The sequence below is a fragment of the Drosophila nasuta genome, chromosome X (genome assembly GCF_023558535.2).
Source record: "Drosophila nasuta strain 15112-1781.00 chromosome X, ASM2355853v1, whole genome shotgun sequence".
In the NCBI taxonomy this organism is placed as follows: Eukaryota; Metazoa; Arthropoda; class Insecta; order Diptera; family Drosophilidae; genus Drosophila; species Drosophila nasuta.
Window position 1 is genome coordinate 5,703,109 of NC_083459.1, and position 19,908 is coordinate 5,723,016.

Genomic DNA, 19,908 nt, shown 5'->3' on the forward strand with positions numbered 1-19,908 from the left:
ACTTGTAATTTTTCAGTCCGAGGACCAAAAGAAACGAGCCAGAATCTCAAATTCCAGGATAACTCGAGAACCACAAGGACAATTTAAATGTCCTTTGGCATGATGATAGGCCTTCCCAAGACTCATCGTTTGACACAGGATTTGCAAGGATCCGACCGGATATGGCTGAGATATATGCATTTTTCTGTATACAAAAAGGTCCTTTTATCTTGGGTCCTGTAAGGATTTTCGTCCTTTTTAGTTTGTCAATTTGTTTGTATTGAATAGAGTTATCCTTGTGCCAAAGGACATCCGAGTCGTCCTTGAAATGACGGAGTTACAGTGGAAATCATGAATTTTTGACTATTTTTATGTGGTACCCCCTTGTAGAAATTTTCGATAATTTTGTTTGTTTGATCCTGCAAATCCTTGAATGGCAATCGATAGTTTTAACACGTGTGAATACAAAAATGCAGATCCTTTCGAAATCTCTTCAGATCCTGCCGAGTTATGGCTATAATAAAGATGTCCTTTGACGAAAATAGGCCAAATATAAAATGTTGATATTATTTATTAATGTATATTATTTATATAAATTAAAGTAGATAGAATAATAGATATATTAATAGTGTATAAACAGCAATCATTGACGAAATTGAAAATAAAGCAACGCATTCGTTGCACTAAAAAGCAACAAAGGCGTTACTTTTGTTATTGAATATAATTAAACTAGTTATAAAACATATTATCAAGGTTACAAAGTATGTACAATCATATTATTATTATTATTAAAGATAGAAATCCAAAAAGGAGCAGACACAGAAGAGGTTGAAGTCCAGCTTTTGGTGTCCAGAGAAATCACTTTTTCCGCTCCTCGATCATCTTGGAACTATTTGTTTGTTTGTTTTTCTAAGGCTAAATTAAATTCTGAAAACATGTTCAAGTTATAGACCTTGAATTATGCTAAAATTGTTTATAGAATTTTGTTTATTAGAGGCATAAACTATTTATACAATTGTATAGTTGGCTCTACTACTTGTTCTAATTGTTGTTGTTAGTGTTTTTTTGTTTTGTTTTTTGTGTTTTTTTTTATGTTTGCTTGTTTGTTATTGCTGGCTTACGACTAAGCTGATTGTGATTTTGTTTATATTTGTTTTTGTTGATTTTGTTGGGGATCAACTTTCATCGCATTTGTTGTCATGTGAAAGTTGTGCGCGTATTTTACGTGTCATTTTTTTCTCCGTTCTTTTTCTTGGTTTGTTGTTTGCTTCTCGAGCAAACAAATGTTTTCAAATCAATGCTATACGCTAGGTTTTAGTAAGGGGTTTCGAGACACACACATGGATAATATGTATGCTTTGTTTATAATCAATTATGCATGGAGTTGCAATTTAAAAATATGCTTGTATAAAAAATATTGCGTTCCAGAAAGGGTTAATCGACATCTACTTGTTATTGTTTGTTTGTTGGTTATTAGTTGTTGTTGCAGTTCTAGTAAAATTAAAATGGCATAGTAAAAGTTATTACAAAAAAAAAATTAAAAAAAATAGGGATACTAATAAAACAAAAGAGAGTTAAACAATAAGTAAAATGTAAGCGCTCGCCGCTGTCCATAAAAATATAAGATTGCATGTGCCGCCGTCGCGTCGTCGTCGTCTTCGTCATCGTCGTTGCATTTGCCACATTAGTTTGTTTTTGTGTGCCTTTTTTCCGCGCATCCATCCGCACGGTGTCGCCTGACGTTGTTCAGCAGACAGGTGCGAGGTCTCATTGCACTATCTAATCATATCATTTGCCCACCCCTCGTCGCTCGCCCCCCCGTTGAGTCTTTTCCCCCATCAGCCCCATGCTTGCATGCTCATCTCCTATTCGATCCGAACCGATCCACTTCGCCTACTTCATCCTTTTTCCTTTCTTCTGACCTAATTTGTATGTAATGTATTTTGTCTAGTTTTGTTGTTGTTGTTATTGTTGTTGCTGCTGCGTTGCTGTTGTGCTATTGTGGCATTCAGCGTTGTGACTGGAGATCGCGCAAGGCTCGCTTGGGCTCAGCAACACTCAAATGGGTATCGTCGCCAAAGCACAGCATGCGCTTGCCTGTAGCTGCTATTTTGTTCATAGTCTCCAATTGCTGCAAAGATGAAAGCCGCATATTAAGCTTAGAAGAACATTTCGAGTGTGGAGAGTGTCTTACCTTGGCTGGACTACAGTTGATGATGTAGACCATCTCGTCGGGCGAATGTTGCTTCTCGCTCTTGGGCATATTTGTGACGAAGAGCGAATGATTGTTGGTCACCTTCTTCGGCAGCACGGTGCGCTCAATCGGATGCGGCGATAGCAGCAGATTCACATTCTGCAAAACAAAAAAAACAATTTAAATTTGATTTACAAATTTGCATTTATTCGGTTCGTGACTTACGTCCGCTTTCTCGTCCAGATATTTGATGCAGAACTTGGTCATCTCGGGCACATAAGTATAATTGTAAAAATGTATAATATCCTTCCATTCGGGCTCGCCGCCCTCGCTGGTCCGGATCAGCACCTCACGATAGACACTATTGACCGCCTGCGGCTGATTGCGATAGGCGCGCATAATGTCACTGAATTTGGGCTCCAGCATTTTCGTAACCTGCCATGCAAAACAAATCAAAATTATAATTACAATTTCAAATATAATAGTTAGAAATATATCTTGTAGAACTCTCTAGAAAATACAAAGTTGCAAAGGTTAACTAACATACAAAAGTAAAATGTTTTGAATCTAAAGTTTAAATATTTGTAACATAAATAAAATGTTTCGTTAACAAAATGAATCTATCATGCACTTCAGATTGCACTTCATATAGTGCAACAGTTACAGATATGTTTAAAATGCAAATGAGTTCTTAAAAATATGATGACATATACTTAAAATGAGTGACTTCTCTTATTTCTAATAAAAGTCACTGTCTATAAAAACTACAAAGTTGTTAAGTTTGCTTAAACAAACTTTTCCAAACTGTCATTTTACATGTCACGCCTACTTTAGCGATGATTAAGCAAAATGCACATAATGTTTTGTCGCTGTCTCCAGACGAGATTGCTGAGCAATCACAAAAAGAAAATGAAAAAAAGGCTGCTGAACAGCAAAAGAAATGTAATTGCAATGAATCACAAATCGCTGATGAAAGTATGTTTCTCTTTTTATATACATTTTAATATACTTTTAAGTAATTGCTGCACTTTGCATTAATGAAGAAAGAGTGCAAAGACACCTAGAATAGTGCTATATAAATCAGGTAAATTTTAGGCCAACGTTCTGATAGATGATGAATTATCTTTGGCATATAATATAGAAAATGAATGATCTTTTAAATGTTATGAAAAATTGCATACTATCTAGAATAAATCAGAGTAAGTATATTAAAATTTATGAACAAGCTAGTTTGCAAGAAATCAATTTATAGCAAAGTAACAAACTAGTTAAAAGTCAATAGATGAAATGCGAATGGGAATAAATGCATTGATTTCGAATAGTTCAAGCAGTGCAGCAAGCAGTGCATAATGAGAATGAGTGAGTCAGCACTAGTGAGAGTGAGATGTAGCGATAGTTTTGCACGATAGTGCGTGCGTGGGGGGATTATATAATACAGATACATGTATATGTACTCACTCTAATATAAATATATATTGCACACATGATGAGTTGGTCGAGATGACGATCCTGCATTAGGTGAGTCTTGTGGGTGATCGAATGCTCGAATATGGTCCAGATCTTGTCGGGCTTCCTCTCGGTCAGGTTGAGCTCATGACAGAGCTTCGAGATGCGCAGCCAGCCCAGCAGATAGACCTTGCGCAAAAAGATCTGCAATGGTCCCGCCGCCTTGTCCCTGTTCACCTCGTTGCAGGTGGGCAGCGGTGTCGCCGGATTGCCAAAGATCTCCCAGGCGGGCGAGGGACGTTGCCACGCCAAACGCTCGAGGCAGGTCTCCTCAATCGAATTGAGATGCTTGACCAGGCTGCGCGTTAGCCAGCCCTCGTGGCTGCCATGGCGCACCACAATCTCAATGATTTTGGTAAATTGAAAGGCGTTAATACTGAAACAGTTCAGAATCCAGGGAAACTTCAGCTCCTCGGTGTTGTAGGCCTCGAGCACCAGTTCGACGCAGCACGCCAGCAATGTCACATTGAAGATGTCCAATGAGATCTTGTGCATAATCTCTGGCTTCTGCTTGATCTCGGCGCGCAATATGTGATCCATCAGATAGAAGTACATCGATTTGGCCAAACGAAAGCGATTCTCGGCCTCGCTGCGCATCGGATATGCGGCCAAAAAAGCCTGCTCCTTTTGGCCGACAATGTGCAGCATCTTGCTGATCGCCTCCTCGCCAGCTTTTCTGCAAATTCCAAGACAAAAACACAAAGAGAAAAAGTGTATTAGCCTAAAGAACACTTTCGAATTTCTTTGATTATCTGAGAACTTACTTGACAAAGTCAGTCGGTTCAGTGATGCGACTGATGGCGCTCAGCTTTTTCACATTGTTGGTCGCATTGGCGACCGGCTCGAATTTCTGCTCCAACATCACCGGCTGGGCGGGCAAGTCCTGTTTGCGTGTCAATGGCGTAACGGGCGGACGCAATGCCTGCTCATTTAGATTACTATGCTCGCCCGCCTCCAAGGGATAGGCGGCCAAAATGCGCTCATCGAATTCGCCAACACTTAGCACGTATTGCTCGTAGCTAAAGTTCAGCGATTTGAGATTGCGCTCAAAGTTCTCGTTGGCCACCAAACCCAGCAGCGTGTCCTTCTTGCCAAACACAGTCTGAACAAACGGAAAAGAGAAGAAGCGTATTAGTTTTACTTTGAAATCAAGTGAATATTCTTTGCTTCATTATGCTTACGTTGGTCTGGAAGAAGCTGTGCATTATCTTGCTAAAGACGGTGGCCTTCATGGCCTTGGCCTCGTCGGTCATCTCGCAGAAGTACTTGAGTATGCAGTGCTGGCGTGCCTGGGATTCGTCAAAATCGGGTGAATTCCAGTTGGGTGGCAGCCCCTCAAACTTGGGATTGATGAGATCGGTGCGTTTCTCGGCCAGCACATTGGCAAAGATGAGATCAATGCAGCACATCATCAGATTGTATGATGTGACCAAATCGAGCGTCGTTGTTGGCTTCTGATTCTTGGCGCACAGAAACAGACGCCAACAAATGTCATCCAGCTTAATATACGAGCACTTCAAGCTGTTCACACAAAAGAGAAGGGAGAATGTGATTCTGTATGTGCAATAAGTTACAAAGTATAAAAAATGCACCTGTACTTCGAGTGCTTCTTCTCGTTGGGCGGACAGTGAAAGACCTGCTCGTAGATGACTCTGTACTTCTTGTAGAGCGTGAATGTGATGCTAAATTTGCGCTCCAGCTCCTTGATTTGCTGTATGAAATCCTGCGGCAGATTCGCCATGTCGCACCACAGTTTGATCTTGTTCTTGAACTCATAGATGCTGTACAACAACGAAGAACGAACAACGAAGAAAAGTTGTAGTACAACTAAATGTGGTATATTAATTCATAGATTACTTGCCTCATTTGACAGCTGCGCAGCAGGTTGTTCAATGGCACACAGTTGCCCATGACCACGGCGTCCTGGCCGCCCACAGTGGGCGTGGTCGACTGACGGCAGGCAGCGAAGAGAGCACAGCAGAACCAATGCAAGATCTCGCCCTGTGAAACAAAGTCATTTAAAATTAGGCAATGCACTCACACACAGACACACGCACATGTGCATCTCTATTAATGTACATCTATATACGTGTGTGTGTGTGTGTATATTACGTACGCACCTCCAGCGAATAGTGCTGCAGCACTTCGTTGAGCATTTTGAAGGCCTCGTCCTCGGTCTGGCGATCCATGTTGAGATCACGGCATAGATTCTCAAATTTGCTGCGCATACTCTCGTGGGCATCGTCGATGGAGTTGCTGGCGCTTGTTACCACCTCAGCGCCCAGCTCTTGCTCCTGCTGCACATCGTTGCTCATTGTGCCTGTGTGTGTGTGTGTGTGGTTTTTGTTTGTCTTGTATGCAAAATGCAATGAGTGCAGCAACAACACGACGGCGACGACGACGAAGAAGAAGATGCAACGTATTCACTATATTATTTTGGCTAGAATTTTGTGGTGTATTTTTTTTCTTTTTTTTGTTGCCGCTGTCAGCAGCAGCGGCGGCGGCGGGCGCGGCCGCGGTTTTTGTAGCAGCAGCTCGACGAATGAGCGCGCGATTACAGCAACAACAACAACAACAACGACGACGACGGTGGCGACGGCGACGATGAGAAACAAGGCGAAACGTCGACGACAACTGAACTTTTCACTTGTGCACAGCGCAATTTTTTGCTCAATTATTCTTAATTTCTGCACTTAACTGCGTTTTTTATTTTACTATTTTTGCTAATTTGCACTAAACGCTTGTGTTGTTGTTTCACAGGAAAGAAGCATGCATGGCAGCCACTGCGACGTTTTAATTAATTGTGTTTCTTGTGTCTTTCCACTGATAAAAAGGCGGGAAGTTACGGTGTTGCCACACCGTTTCACGTTTGTCAAGTGCGGGGAAATTTATTTTGGCGCCAAATGTTATGCCCATTAAATTGCACAACAAATTGCAATAACAATTTTGCATGCCAAATTTTAATATGCTTTATTTGATAAAACACAATTTGCATATATATTGGAAAATATGCATTTTAGTGGGCGGCATGCTGTCGCCACATCTGGCAACGTTCTATTTGTCATAGCGACAGCTGTGCACTGCAAATGGCGGCAGCTCTGATGCGAACAGCTGTCGGTCGATAAAACAATGAGTGCAAGTCATGTTACTGCTGACTGGCGTTTACCAGCTTGAAAGAGAAGAAACATTTGTAAACATCATTATTTTTTCATATTTGCAGGCCGAACATAATGTAACATTTACAGTTTTTCAACGAATTACATTTTGAAATAGTAGAAGCAAAACGGTGAGACCATGAACAGGGTAGTGTACTTTTTCCGGGGAAATTACTGAAAATACTAGTAGTATTTTATTTGGTATTTCGAAAATATAGCGCCATTTCGACCAGTTTTGGAAACATTTTCGTACATTGGTATACTTTACGGCGTTTAAACGCTTATTTAAGAAATTTAGCTAGTAATCAGATCCCGCCAATAAAACAGCTTTTGAAAAGAGCTCCATATTTCTCCACCACATAAATCAATTCAAATTCATATGTACATATGTTTGTTGTACATATGAATTGCATATGCAGTAATGTAGTTTTATAAATATGCTTTTATTATATCATTATTATTATTATTAATTTGTTTTGCAGGTTGTTCATTCATTTTTGGCAACATGTTAACAAAAATATTTTTGTCAAAATAAACCTGTGTGTGTCTGTTTGTATATGTTTGTAAGTATGTATGTATATAGTCTCTGTATGTGTTCAATGGAATGCCTAGTTTATATCCTTTGTCAAATATGTATGTATGCAGTGTATTTTGATATTTATTACTATTTTGCTTTACTTTGTTTTGTGTTTTTTTTTGTTTTCTGGTGGGTTTTCATAATGCTGCGGGCCGTCGTTGTGCTTTTTTGATATGGTTAGTTTTGCTTGAAGCTTCCGATAGTAGCTTTAACCTGTGCATTGGGAAGGTTCCATTTAATATGCTAACTCTATACATGTCATGTACACACACACACATGTAGATGCTTGCAGTTCTTGTAGTATTAGTTTAGTAGACATAGTAGTAGTTGTTGTTCTTGTGGATGGTAAGAAGCAAGTGGAATGTGTGTGGATTGCTTATAAATGGACGACTTTAGGAGTACTGCTTACACACTCATGTATATATGTATTTGTACATACATACGTATGAATGTATGTATGTCTATGTGTGCTATATACATATATGTATGTATAGGTAAATATGGGTAGTTCATATATAGTATAGTATGTATTTAGGCGTATTTTTGCTATATAAAATATATAGTTTATGGTATTTTGTTTGCTGCGGTACAAAACCAATTGAAATGTTGAATTTAAAATTGTTTTTCTCGCTCATATTTAGTTGTTTTATTTGTTTACAAAAATTGTAAATGCATATGCTTTTTTTTGATTTACATTTAAATTGTAAATGTGTGTGTGTGTTTGTTGTTGTAGGTTTACTTTACAAAATGGATTTATTTCTTCTGTAGTGTTCAAAATGTTGCTCAAAGCACGCCTGTGTGTATGTGTGTGTGTATCAATGTACAATTCAATGTGTGTGTGTGTTTTGTGTATGTGTGTGTGTATGTTGTTTTCCATTAATTATTTATATTATATACATTTAAAAGGTATACAAATAAAAAAAAAATTGTTTGTTTATAATTAAGCAACAAATACAAGCGTACAACAATAAATTAATTAACTTTTGCCGTTTTACTTGGGTTCCTTTCTTTCTTTCCTTCTTTCTTTTTTTTCTTCTCAGTGTATATATATATATATATATATATATATATATATATGCATGTATATATAGTATAAGTATAGTAAGTAAATATATAGTTTATATATATATTTATATAGTTTATAGTTGTGTATATTGTTTACTTTAATCTCTCTCCGCGATGTCGCCATTTTCTCTATGCGTCTTCTTCTTCTTTCCTTCCTTCCCATTTCTCATTGCATGATTTTGTTTAACAATTTCTTCATTCCATGTTTGAAAACTAACTAAAAATGTTGTTTGCGGAGCTGGGTGGCGTTGGCGTGGGCGTGGTCGGTGTGGGAGAGAGAGGAAGATGCACACACATACAGGGTGTTCCATATCCTGTGTGCTCCCCTTCTGCTAGTTGTTGTTGTTGTTGTTATATTTCCATAATTTGATTTGAATTGTTGTTGTTGTTTTTGTTGTAGTTGTTCTTGTGTGGTTGCAGTACATACTAAAGTAAACTGGTGGCTTTTATGGCTTAGACTTAACACTTCACATTAATGCTTACTAGTTAGCGTTAAATTTAATATAATAATATATAATAATAGAATAGAATATATGTATATCTTTATATATACATATATATCATATATATCTTCATATCTATCCATAACTAGATACCCATTTCAAGTATTAGCCATGTTGCTCTTGCTTTCTTCTTCTTTCTACTTGTTGCGTTCTCTTGCTTCTGCTCTTTCAGCTTTTTCACTTTTATACAATTTTACACAGTTTCCGTATTCTTCTTCTTGTTCGAATTCTTTCGATTTTGGAACTATACCTAGCGCCCTAGGCTAATATGCTTACAGTACTAAACGCGCTCGACAGGAAGAAACGACTACGGGGAATATTACAAAGAGTAAGAGAGGGGATAAGAAGGGTATAAAGTGGGGAATATATATGGTATTTAGTGGTATGGCTTCAAATGCTCCACGTAATTCTCCGGTATAAGTCCCGTCTTCCCGTTCAGCGTTCCCTGCAGCCAGCCAGGCTCATGTGAAAAGCGAACTGCAAACAACAAAAAAGTAAAGTAAATTTTAGTTAATTGGATAATTAAGAGATATTTGAATCACTTACCGTTCGTTATGATCTGATTTGGCTCAAAGGATAGCTCGCCCTCGCTTTCACCCATGCACGCGTATAAAGTTCTCACTCGCCTGTAAAACATAGAAGAAAATATAGAAGTTATAGGTTATGTTAACGCTGTAGTTAAGTTGGCTGCGCTAAAAATGATTGACTGATTGACAAGACTGCTAATTATGTATTATCAATTACTAAAACTAATAAGTTTACTCTATTTTCAACTAATTACTTAGCATATTTATTAAAGCAATCACTCAATTGTTCAGTCAATTAATTGAAAATGATTGACTGATTGACAAGACTGCTAATTATTATCACTTACTAAGACTAAGAAGTTTATTTCTTTGTTTTAATTAATTAGTTACCATATTTAAATCAGCAATCAATTCGTCTATAATACATATACACATTCAATCATTAAGCCTTTCAACGATAGAGTTTGTAAGGTTTCAATCAATAGTTTACACATGGAGTCTTTCAATCATACAGACAATTTCATTAGTGTTTGAATCAATCGTTCGTAAGTTCTTTCAATCATACACTTAATTTAATTAAAGAGTTTCAATCCATCGTTCATTAGCCTTAAGTTCTGTCAATCATACGGTCAATCACTCAATCAGCCTCAATCAGTTTTCTCTTTAACTTACGCTGTGCCCGCGTTGAGATCGCGCTTGATTTGGATGATGTCGCGATTGCGATGCATTTTGGTTGGCGCATAGTCGGCGCTCTCGTTGGTGGAGCCGCTGCCACTGAGGCTGCCCATGCCACCGGCGCCGCCGATCATCGATGGCGCCGCCGTCGCCGTCACAATGTCGTCGCACGTGGAGCCCAGCAGCGTCGATAGCGACGATGTTTGCGATGTGATGGGCGGATAATCAATCGAGCTGCGCGCATTCAGCAGACGCGTTACATTCGCATTGCTGCCACCGCCACCGCCACCGCCACCTCCGCCTCCGTTGCCGCCACTTGAGGTCAAGTGGCCACCACTGGCACCATTTCCACCAGCAGCAACACCTCCGCCACCTCCACCTCCTCCTCCTCCTCCACCGCCGCCGCCTAAGCCATTGTTGGAGGACAACGAATCGCAGACACTCTCATTAGAGCTAGACGTGGAGGCGGCGGCCACAGGTGAATAATGCTTCGACTGGCCGTAGCCAAAGTGACTGCGCTGCACCGGCGGATGCTGCTGCGGACCGCTGACAATGGCGCTGCTGCTGCCCGAGTTCTGCAGCAGTCGCTCCTTGCGCATGGCGGCCGTGGGCGGGGAGACGTTGTTCAGGCTGTGCCGATTGCTGCCCGCATTCGTATAGATGTGACTACTCGAGGCGGACTGTGCCACCGGCGTGGCGGTGGCCATCAGATAGTCAGCGGCCACATGTCGACTCGTCGCCGTCGCCGGTGTGGCATGATGCGCCTGAAGCGCTGCGTTCGTGGTGTTGCCTCCTCCTCCTCCACCGCCACCGCTGCCACCATTCGTATTATTGGCCCCAGCGCCAGCGCCTAGAATGCCATAGACAGCGGCGGCCGCATCTGTCCCGCTGCGTCGTCCGCTGATGTCGCTCTGGGTCATCGCATGCAGGTTCTTCATGCTGCCCATTTGCTGTGCGGATCGTGGTGCACCATTTGTGGCACCGCCGCCATTGGTGGTGTTTGTTACACCGCCGCCGCCGCCGCCAGGTGGCGTGCTGCTGCTCGCACTGGCCGGGCCATGGGCATAGATCATGCCATTTGGAATATTCTGCAAGCTGGACGACATTGTGGGCTCCGTGTAATTGGATTTGGTGACCACGCGATACACTTTCTGCTGCGGCGAATACATCGAGCTGCGTCCCACGCTCCCACCGCCGCCCGTGGAAAGTGAAGCACTGAGGACACCACCTCCTCCACCGCCACCGCCTGTGGATGCCGCTTTGCCCACCTGGGAGGCGCGTGGCATGCGAGTGGGCGGACTGGTGCTGCTGGTGTGCAGATTTCCCGCTGTTGTGGGTAGCGAGGAGGCGCTGACAGCGCTGCTTGGATCGTTCTTGAAGATGCGCTCATAGTTCTCGATGAGTATGTTGATGACAATGTTGTTGAACTTGATGTCCAGTATGGCGGCCACGGTCTCCTCCAGCGGACGCAGCAGCGTTGGACCGAATACCACGCCCAGATTGAACACAGACATCTTGTTCTTCTCGTACTTGCGCGAGACTCTGTCAATCAAAGAGGAGTTATTAGTTAAAGTACTGATTGATTGATTGATTGACTCACTCAGTTAAATGCCTGATGACCATGTCCAGCATTTCAAAGTTGGGCTGCGGCAGCTTATAGACCAGCTTGTGCACCTCATTCACGCGCTGATTGAGGCTCTCTTTTTCTGTAATAATAAGTATTATTATGAACAATGATTGATTGACTGATTGATTGTGACTTACTGGCTGCCTCGATGAAGCCGCTGTGATAGTGATATGTCATCAGCGGCTCGTTTAGATTACGTAAATACATTTTGAGGGCACTGGCAATTGTGTTGCTCTCCATGAGATCCCGATACTTGTCATCGGTGAACACATCCTCCGTCTCTTTGCGCTCCATGCCGAGCGCGAGGAGTTTGTTGATTTTGGTGCCAACGCCACTCTTGCGATAAATGCCCTCGTCCTCGAGACCGCGTCCCTCCAGCACCTGAATGCAGCGACGCACAAACATGAAGCCAGTCTCATCTAATTGATACGCTTCGCTCGCCTTCATCTTGCCAGGTGCCAGATAGGTCTGTAAAAGATCGATAGTTATTAGATTGATTGAATGATTGATTGACGTGAAGTTAATGGGGCTTACCGGCTCCGTGCCATCCATGGCGCTTAGCCAGGAGCGATGATCCTTTTCGCTAAGCGCCTGAAACGTGTAGACAATGCCGGGTTTCTCCTTGAATGTTAGATCAAAGCAGAAACGCTTCTCAAACTCGGAGGCCCGTCGCTGGCACGAGAACAGTGTCAACTTCTCGTCCTCACGGGCCTCGGGCCGTGTGAAGCTGTGATTCATCTGATTGAACTGAAGCATTGTGAATTCGCGCTTCTGTTTCTTGAATGTGCAATAGTATTTTGTCCATGTTGCTTTGAAAGGCTCTAGAAGTGAGATTTTCAGAAGGGAACCTAGAGAGTTTCAGTTGTTTTTTGGTTTTTGTTTTCATGTTGTTGTTGTTGTGGTTGTTGTTGTGTGTGTTGAAGTGATGATTGACGTGTGATTGTTTTTTTGTTGGGTTTTGGTTTTTTGGTTGTTGCAGAGTCACAGTTTTGCAGTTCGACACCAAAAAGCGCACACACACACACACACACACAGAGAGAGTAGAGAGATCGGCCCACAAAATACGTAGTTCAGTTGGGTTTTGTTTTGTTTTTATCGGAGTGGGGAATGGTAGAATTGATAGAAATAGGTTTAAAGGTATAAAGAGAGAGAGATATATAATAAATCAAAAGGAAGAAACAAAAATACACACAATATATATAAGTAAGTGTTAGGACCCAACAAGAATTGTGCCAAGTTTTGTTAGTGCGGAAAATTGTACAAATTATGCAGAATAGTTAGGATAGGATTTTAGGATTGAAGATGGGGTTTGTTTTTTGTGTTGTTTCGTGGTTCGCAGCAAGGAAGGTGTTTTTTTTTTGTTTTTTTTTGGGGGGTGGCGGGGAGGAAAGAGCAAAACATTTATTGTTAGATTAAGGTTAAGCTTGGTGTAGTTCAGACAAACATTTTGTAATCTTTACTTTAGCTGGCGTTCAACAGCAAGTTGGCAATAAAAGGGAAATACTAAATGTAAGATTTAGTATATTAGCACGTTTTAATGTTGTAGCTTTAAATAATTTTAATTTGAAATTCTTTTCTTTTTAAATTCTTTTTTATGGAACTGTTATTAAGTGCTTTCTCTCTTTGCCAACTCGTCGTTAAATCCTCGCCGTTGTTAACAATAACAACCAAACAAAGTGACAAAAGCAGTTAAAGCAAAAACAAATTCAACTTCAAAAGCGAAACTTACTCTTTTCCATCAAAAACAGATAACCGCGTTTGGTGAAAATCTCTTCGGACTTCTGTGAAATGGAAAATGGAGAAAAAGAAAACGAGTTAAACAAAAAGTAGCGGGAAAAGTTGTCAAAGTGTGTTGACGATGGGAATTATTTTTACCGTGCGCTTTTCCATGTACTTGGTTTTCAGTTCGGTGACCTTTTCGCGAGCCTCCTCGAAATTTTCGCGAGTCTACGCAAAAAAAAATGTGGCAAGAAATTAGAAAGATGTAAACAAAAAGGGGAAGATTGATTTGTTGTTGTGGGCTTACCTTTTGCACCTTGTGCCTCAGATCCTGCAGATAGTCGCGATGATCCTCGGCCTGCTCGTGGGCGGTGTGATAGAAGACCAGCCAGCCGGATATGAAGGCCAGCAGTATTTCGACAAATTCAAATTTGATGCGTTCCTGCACTTCCTGAATGCGCAGCACATAGCTCAGTGATTCCTGTATGTACTCACGCTCGTGCATGCCCAAACTGGCATCGGCCTGCAAGTGAAGTGAATGAGAATGCGAATGCGAATGTGTGAGTGGAAAATTCGGTAAATCGGCGAAATCGGTAAATCGGAAAAGGCGTAAATCGGAAAAGCGGTAAGCGGTGGCAAGTGGCAAGTGGCAAGTGGAAAGCGGAAACAACATCATCATCAAGGAGGGAGGAGGCAGCAAATAAAGCAAAGTCGAATCGGCGATGTGGCAGACAACAATTTGAAGCGATTGCACCTTTGACCTTTGGTCGCTTGAGTGTTTGAGTGTGAATACCTTTTAATTACGCCTACGCACACACTCTACCTCTCACACCCACACACACACGCACACACACACACTCGTTGTTGGCTAAATTCGGTTTACAGGCAACAATAACAAATGCTGGACGTCTCTCTTTCTTCTGCCCCGAAAAGTATGCTGTGGAAATTTGCGCCGCATTGTCACGTATCAAATGACATTTAGCATTTGCAGCTTCCTTTTGATTTATCTGCATACATATTTTTGGCGTCTGGCGACTTGGCGAGGGTCGCCAGTAAACTTTAGTAATTGCCCAAATTCACTTGAATTGATTTGATTTTTGTCAACTCTGTAATTTAGCTGACTTTAGTTACTATAACTTAATCAGAAATGTATATTAATAAAATATAATAATACAAAATTCATGTGAAAGATTTTCACAGCAATTCTTAGAACTTTTTTTTTTTTTATTAATTTGGTATATTCAGGCAGTATTAAAGTATTTTTTATAAGTTATTTAAAAGACTGCAATTTATAAGTATTTCGAATATGTTTTATTCTTTGAAGTGCATTTCTTTTTATTCGTTTGTGCATTTTTGTTTTCAATTTTGCACAACGCAGATTGCAATTTAACGGTATTATTTCAGTATATTGAGTCAACGGTAGTATTCTATTTTAAAGTGTTTTTCTTTTAATTTATGAAGATTTCAATTGCTTAGTATTTTTATTTTGTTCTTTAAAGTGCATTTGCTTTCTATTTATTTGTGCAATTTTTAATTACATTTTCCACAATAGAAACTGCACTTTATCGGTATAATATGAGTATTTATTGATTATTATTATTTATTTATTCTTAATTTATAAAGGCTGCATTTATTTAGTATTTTTTTGAGTGTTTTGTGGGAAACTTTGTTTTATAAATTTGAAATGCGGTAAATATTTGTTCCTTGCTTGCATACTTAATTTGTTCTATAGAAAATGTAACTGATATTCTTTCACAAACTTGCGAAACTTCCACAAACTTGTAGTAAATGTGTTTAAAAATAACTCCACACATATTTCACATATTTCACATCCATGCTGTGACAACTCTCGCACACATACTTATGACGTATGTTGTACGTGGAGTGCGCAAAATTTCGAATGCGATTGAACTTTGATATTTGACCTGCAATCTGTGAGCAGAGCATAATTGCAGTTGAATTTCCATTGAGATATTTATTGTGTAAACTTCATACTGTAAACTCTGTAAATGCCAATTCAATTTTAGCATTCAAATTCGAAGCATTTCCATGGAAATTGCTACGAATGTGGCAAAAGTATGCAAATGGTTTTGTGGAAATCATCGAGATTTTCTCGGAAAATGTCGAATGCAAAATGTACAAGGTAAAACAATTTATATTTGCGGTAGCACAGATTTGTGGCATTGGCCACAGTTTGTTGCAATTTGCTTCTTACTTGCCACTGTCATAGCCTACATTCTGGAGCTGTTGCAGAAGGTCAAGTTTTTGCATACAAGTGTGTGTGTGCGTATGTGTGTGAGCGTGTGTGAGTTGCACACAAAACACCTGTTAGTTGCAGCACACACACACACACACACACAGAGACGTACACACATGAATAGCAGTGTGATAAGCAATTTGAAAGAAGCTTGGTCCGGGCTTGGCAACGTTATCACAAAAGAAGGGAGAGTGGAGAGCAGTGAAGGGGACAGGGACGGGGACGGGGGGAAGAAGCCACAGGGGTGCACTTACCACAAATGCAAACCGCAGCAGCGCACTGCATTTTCTATGCTATATTGTGCTGTGTTTCAATTAATTTTGCATGAACTGTCTGCAGCAAGAGTTGAACAAAGTTGAAGCGAAAACTTGCAACTTTAATTGGAGAATTGCAACAGTGTAAGAGTAGTCAAATATTGTTGCATTGAATATTATTTGTGCACACACACAGTTTTAATTTGATTAATTAATCGAATAAACACACACACGCTGAAAAACTTTCAATTCATGTGGAGTGCAAACATTTAGCACACAAACTAACCACAAACACATAGAGCACCAAGCAAACACGACAATAACAAAAACAACGGCAACAGCAACAGCAACAACAACAACAGTAATAACAAGAAGAAGAAGAAGCAGCACTGAGAACAGGTGATGAGTTCGCGTCGCGACGCGAGGCGAAGACGAAAGCAAAAGCGAAGACGAAACACGCACGCAACACCAACAACAAAATTTCAGGCCGCACTCAATTTCTTTTGCATTGCCTACTTTTAGGCGGCACTTTTAATATTCATATTGCACATTTCATTTTTCGGCTTTCAGTTAATGGCGAAATTTTTGTCAAATTTTATTTTGTTTTGTTTGTAGTTTGTGGAGCTGTTTGGAAAATATTTGCTTTAGCTGCTGCTGCTGCGTGTCGATTTGATTTAGTTTTTAGTTGTTTTCCACGCACTCTTGCCATTTGCTACACACACGCACACGCATACGCACACACACACACACACACACATAGAGTGGCAGCTGAGTGCGCGACGCGCATATTAAAATGCTGCGCAAATGTTGCTGTTGTTGTTGTTGTTGTTGCTATTGCTTCGCATTTGGTTGCCAAAAAAGGCCACGACGTAACTGAAACGACAGCAGCAACTCCAAGAGCAGCACCAGCAACAGCAGCAGCAGCAACAGCAGCAACACCTACACCAGCAGCTACAGCTCCTATTATAGCAACAGCGGCAGCTGTGTCCTCAAGTGCGTGGGAGAGCGCCTGCGCTTTTCCTAGCTTCCTTGTGCTTGTGCCTCGCAATACTCTACACTTGATTTAACCCAAGCGGCACTTACGCACTTCTCACCTGGTTCGCATGAATTTCACAATTGAATCGGCATGTCAAAGTATTTACTATCAGCACATTTGAATTTAAAGTCAATTATACATACTAGCAATGACAACAACACAATCGTAATTAGTATAGACAACAAAATACATAAATAGCAAATTAAATAAATTTGCAATACAAATCATATTTTGTATTGTTTGAAGTAAAAAACAATTTTTCAGATGAAACATCCTCTGCAATAGTAGTTAAAGATTGTGAGCTACTGACAATCAGAAAAATATTAGCAAAAATAAAGGATGGTATTAATTTCCTTGATATTAGTATTTTTTTTTCCTTTTTACTAATCTATAACTCCAATAATAAAATGATTAGTTGATTCCTCAGTTAACTGAATGTAATGGCAAATAATTAGCTAATCAAATTAATGGCGATTACATCAATAATTTCGTATTTTTACTCAGGTAAAACTATAATTCCTTAACGATTGGTTAACTGACAATTTGTTGGAAGATTTTGATCAGTTAACTAAACATTTTATGACAAATGGAGTAATAAAATGAATTGCAAAAGCAAAAGATTGTTAATATCATATTTTTACGAAGCTTGAATAAATTGTTTCTTTTTTTTTTTTCAAACACAATATGTACAAGTTTCTTATGCAGTTTTTGGAATGCGCGTAATTTAAGAAGTTGACAGAGTTAACACAATTTGTGTGGCCTACTTTTGTGGGCAGGATATTTGGGACTCGTGTATCGCCTGTGGCGTATCGCAGGCGGAAATAACAATAAAGAGATGCAAATGGGTCGCCGAGCGTTTGCCATAGGGGATGTTGTAAAGCAGCTTCGTCTACGTCTGCAGCTAGAGCTCAAGCTGGAACGAACTGAACTACACACAATTATAGTTACAGCTGTGTGCTTCAGTTACTAGGCAATTACTGCATATGCGAGCTTATCCTGTATCCTTATCCTATATATAATAACTGGGGGTATTATCTACATATCTATGCCATGTCACGACCAATGCGAGCTCTAAACCAATCAATCGTATTGAGCCATCCACAAAGCAGACTTATGTTTGTTTGTGTGTGGCAGTACTTGATAAAAGTGGCAAATTACATGCTACACACACACAGCACTCTTGTTGTTGCCACAAGTTGTAGTAACTGCAACAAACGACATTTAAGGGTCGTTTGTGTCAACAATAACAAACAGCAACCATCACACACACACAAAGGCACGCGCAGAAGCTTACACACACACATACACAGAGGTGCGCATCAGCTGCAGAATACAACAGAAAAAAACATAGCCTACTTTTAAGCGCTTTTAAACTAGCACATCGAGCTTTCGCTCCTAACGCGCGTTCTCTTCCTCATGCAGCTCGCCAGTGTTGCCACATCGTGTAATGAACAACACTATCGATTAACTGCAGCTATCGATAGCATTCAAATTGATCGGGATACGTAACTGAGCATTAATATCATAGTTTTAATATTCTTTCAGATCTTTGCATTACAATTTAATTTTAAATAATTGTATGAACTTTATATATTTGTAAATAAATCTTTTTTTTTGAAAAGTTCAATTCAATTCAAAAGATATATTTGTAAATAAATCTTTTTGGAAAAGTTTAACGCTATATACATATATGAAATGTGAATATCAAAGCCTAACAAAAAAAAAGTTGTGATCAATTTTAAATTCTGCAGAGTTGAACAAAATTTCAAAATTAAATTTATACCTTTAAACATTTTAAAGAAATTATAACTATCTGTAAGTAAATAATGCATGAACTTATGAACTTTTTTTTTAATAAAATAATTATTATTTTCTATGTTATTTATTAACATACACTTATTTTATTTTTGCAAAATTGAATCATTTTTGAAATTGTATTTAAAAACTCGTGGCTTAATTCAAATGAAAATTCTAAGAATTTTGTTTAAGAATTGAATTTTTGCCAGTCGATAGTTATTTACTTTGCCCTAGCACAGCATTAAAAGCTCAGCTCCCTTTTGCAGGGTTGCCACCCGGTTTGCTGTGTGGAAGAAAGCTTTGTGTGTGTGTGTGTGTGTGTGTGATTTTGTGAGCAGCGTCACAGCTGCGCTACCTTTGACCCCTTCCAGTTAACGGCCCCCCGCATTTGCCCACTCAGTGGAAACGCATCGTTTTTGGCATTTTGCGTGGGCCGCACTTTTATTTGCTGCCCACATTTTGGCGGCCGGCATCGAAATCGGCGTTGTTGTTGTTGTTGTTGTATTTGCCGTGTTGCCGGTCTTGTAACTAAATATAGCTAATACTATAGATACATAGATGCCGTTACAGTTGGAGAGACAGATATGTACATGAGATGCTGCTGTTCACATTTACACCCCCCCCCGCTGTTTGTCCTGCATCCTTCATGCCTTCTTTCCTGCTGAACGCGTCGTGTGTTAAAATTAGCCAACGGCCAACGCGTGCCAATGTCGTGTGGGTGTTTGCCTTTCTATCCCCCTTCCTGCCTTCCTCTCTCCATCCCTGACTGACTGACGGGCTGGATGAATGCCTGCCACAAAAGGTAGGTAGTCCTCTTTTTTTTTTGCCACGTCTTCTTGAGCTTCTTCTTCAGCTCGTTTTGCCATCAATTTCCATTTTAATTTGGCGCAGGCAAAGAATAGAAAACGAGACGAACAAAACGAACGAAAAAAACAACGGCAGGAAAACAAAACGGAAATTGCCAAGGAAAATGTTGGCATCCCTCAGTGCTTGCAACACCTTGCAGCAGCTTAAGAAAATGATACTTTTGCAAATAA

General features: G+C 40.0%; 2 protein-coding genes across 4 annotated transcripts in view; both read right to left on the reverse strand.

Moving 5' to 3' along the window:
- Positions 1-937: 937 nt before the first annotated feature.
- Positions 938-6,512, reverse strand: LOC132797329 (retinoblastoma family protein). The gene is made up of 9 exons (XM_060809021.1): positions 5,800-6,512; positions 5,541-5,680; positions 5,272-5,460; positions 4,861-5,200; positions 4,444-4,781; positions 3,632-4,355; positions 2,399-2,608; positions 2,174-2,332; positions 938-2,110 (listed from the first exon to the last, which is right to left on the reverse strand). The coding sequence occupies exons 1-9, from the start codon at positions 5,992-5,994 to the stop codon at positions 1,988-1,990; spliced, it is 2,418 nt and encodes an 805-aa protein (XP_060665004.1). The 5' UTR covers positions 5,995-6,512; the 3' UTR covers positions 938-1,987.
- Positions 6,513-7,466: 954 nt separating this feature from the next.
- The window catches only part of LOC132797327 (rho GTPase-activating protein Graf), a 78,693-nt gene continuing 66,251 nt past the window's right edge, over positions 7,467-19,908 (reverse strand). For 2 of the 3 annotated variants that reach the window (XM_060809019.1, XM_060809017.1), the window contains exons 5-13: positions 13,835-14,050; positions 13,684-13,755; positions 13,538-13,589; positions 12,343-12,656; positions 11,946-12,276; positions 11,782-11,887; positions 10,179-11,723; positions 9,526-9,605; positions 7,467-9,456 (exon numbers count right to left, since the gene is read on the reverse strand). In XM_060809019.1, coding sequence (XP_060665002.1) covers positions 9,356-9,456; positions 9,526-9,605; positions 10,179-11,723; positions 11,782-11,887; positions 11,946-12,276; positions 12,343-12,656; positions 13,538-13,589; positions 13,684-13,755; positions 13,835-14,050 — 2,817 coding nt within the window. In that variant the 3' untranslated portion in view covers positions 7,467-9,355. The remainder of the gene's footprint in view (positions 9,457-9,525; positions 9,606-10,178; positions 11,724-11,781; positions 11,888-11,945; positions 12,277-12,342; positions 12,657-13,537; positions 13,590-13,683; positions 13,756-13,834; positions 14,051-19,908) is intronic. The other variant, XM_060809018.1, reaches the window with a different exon arrangement.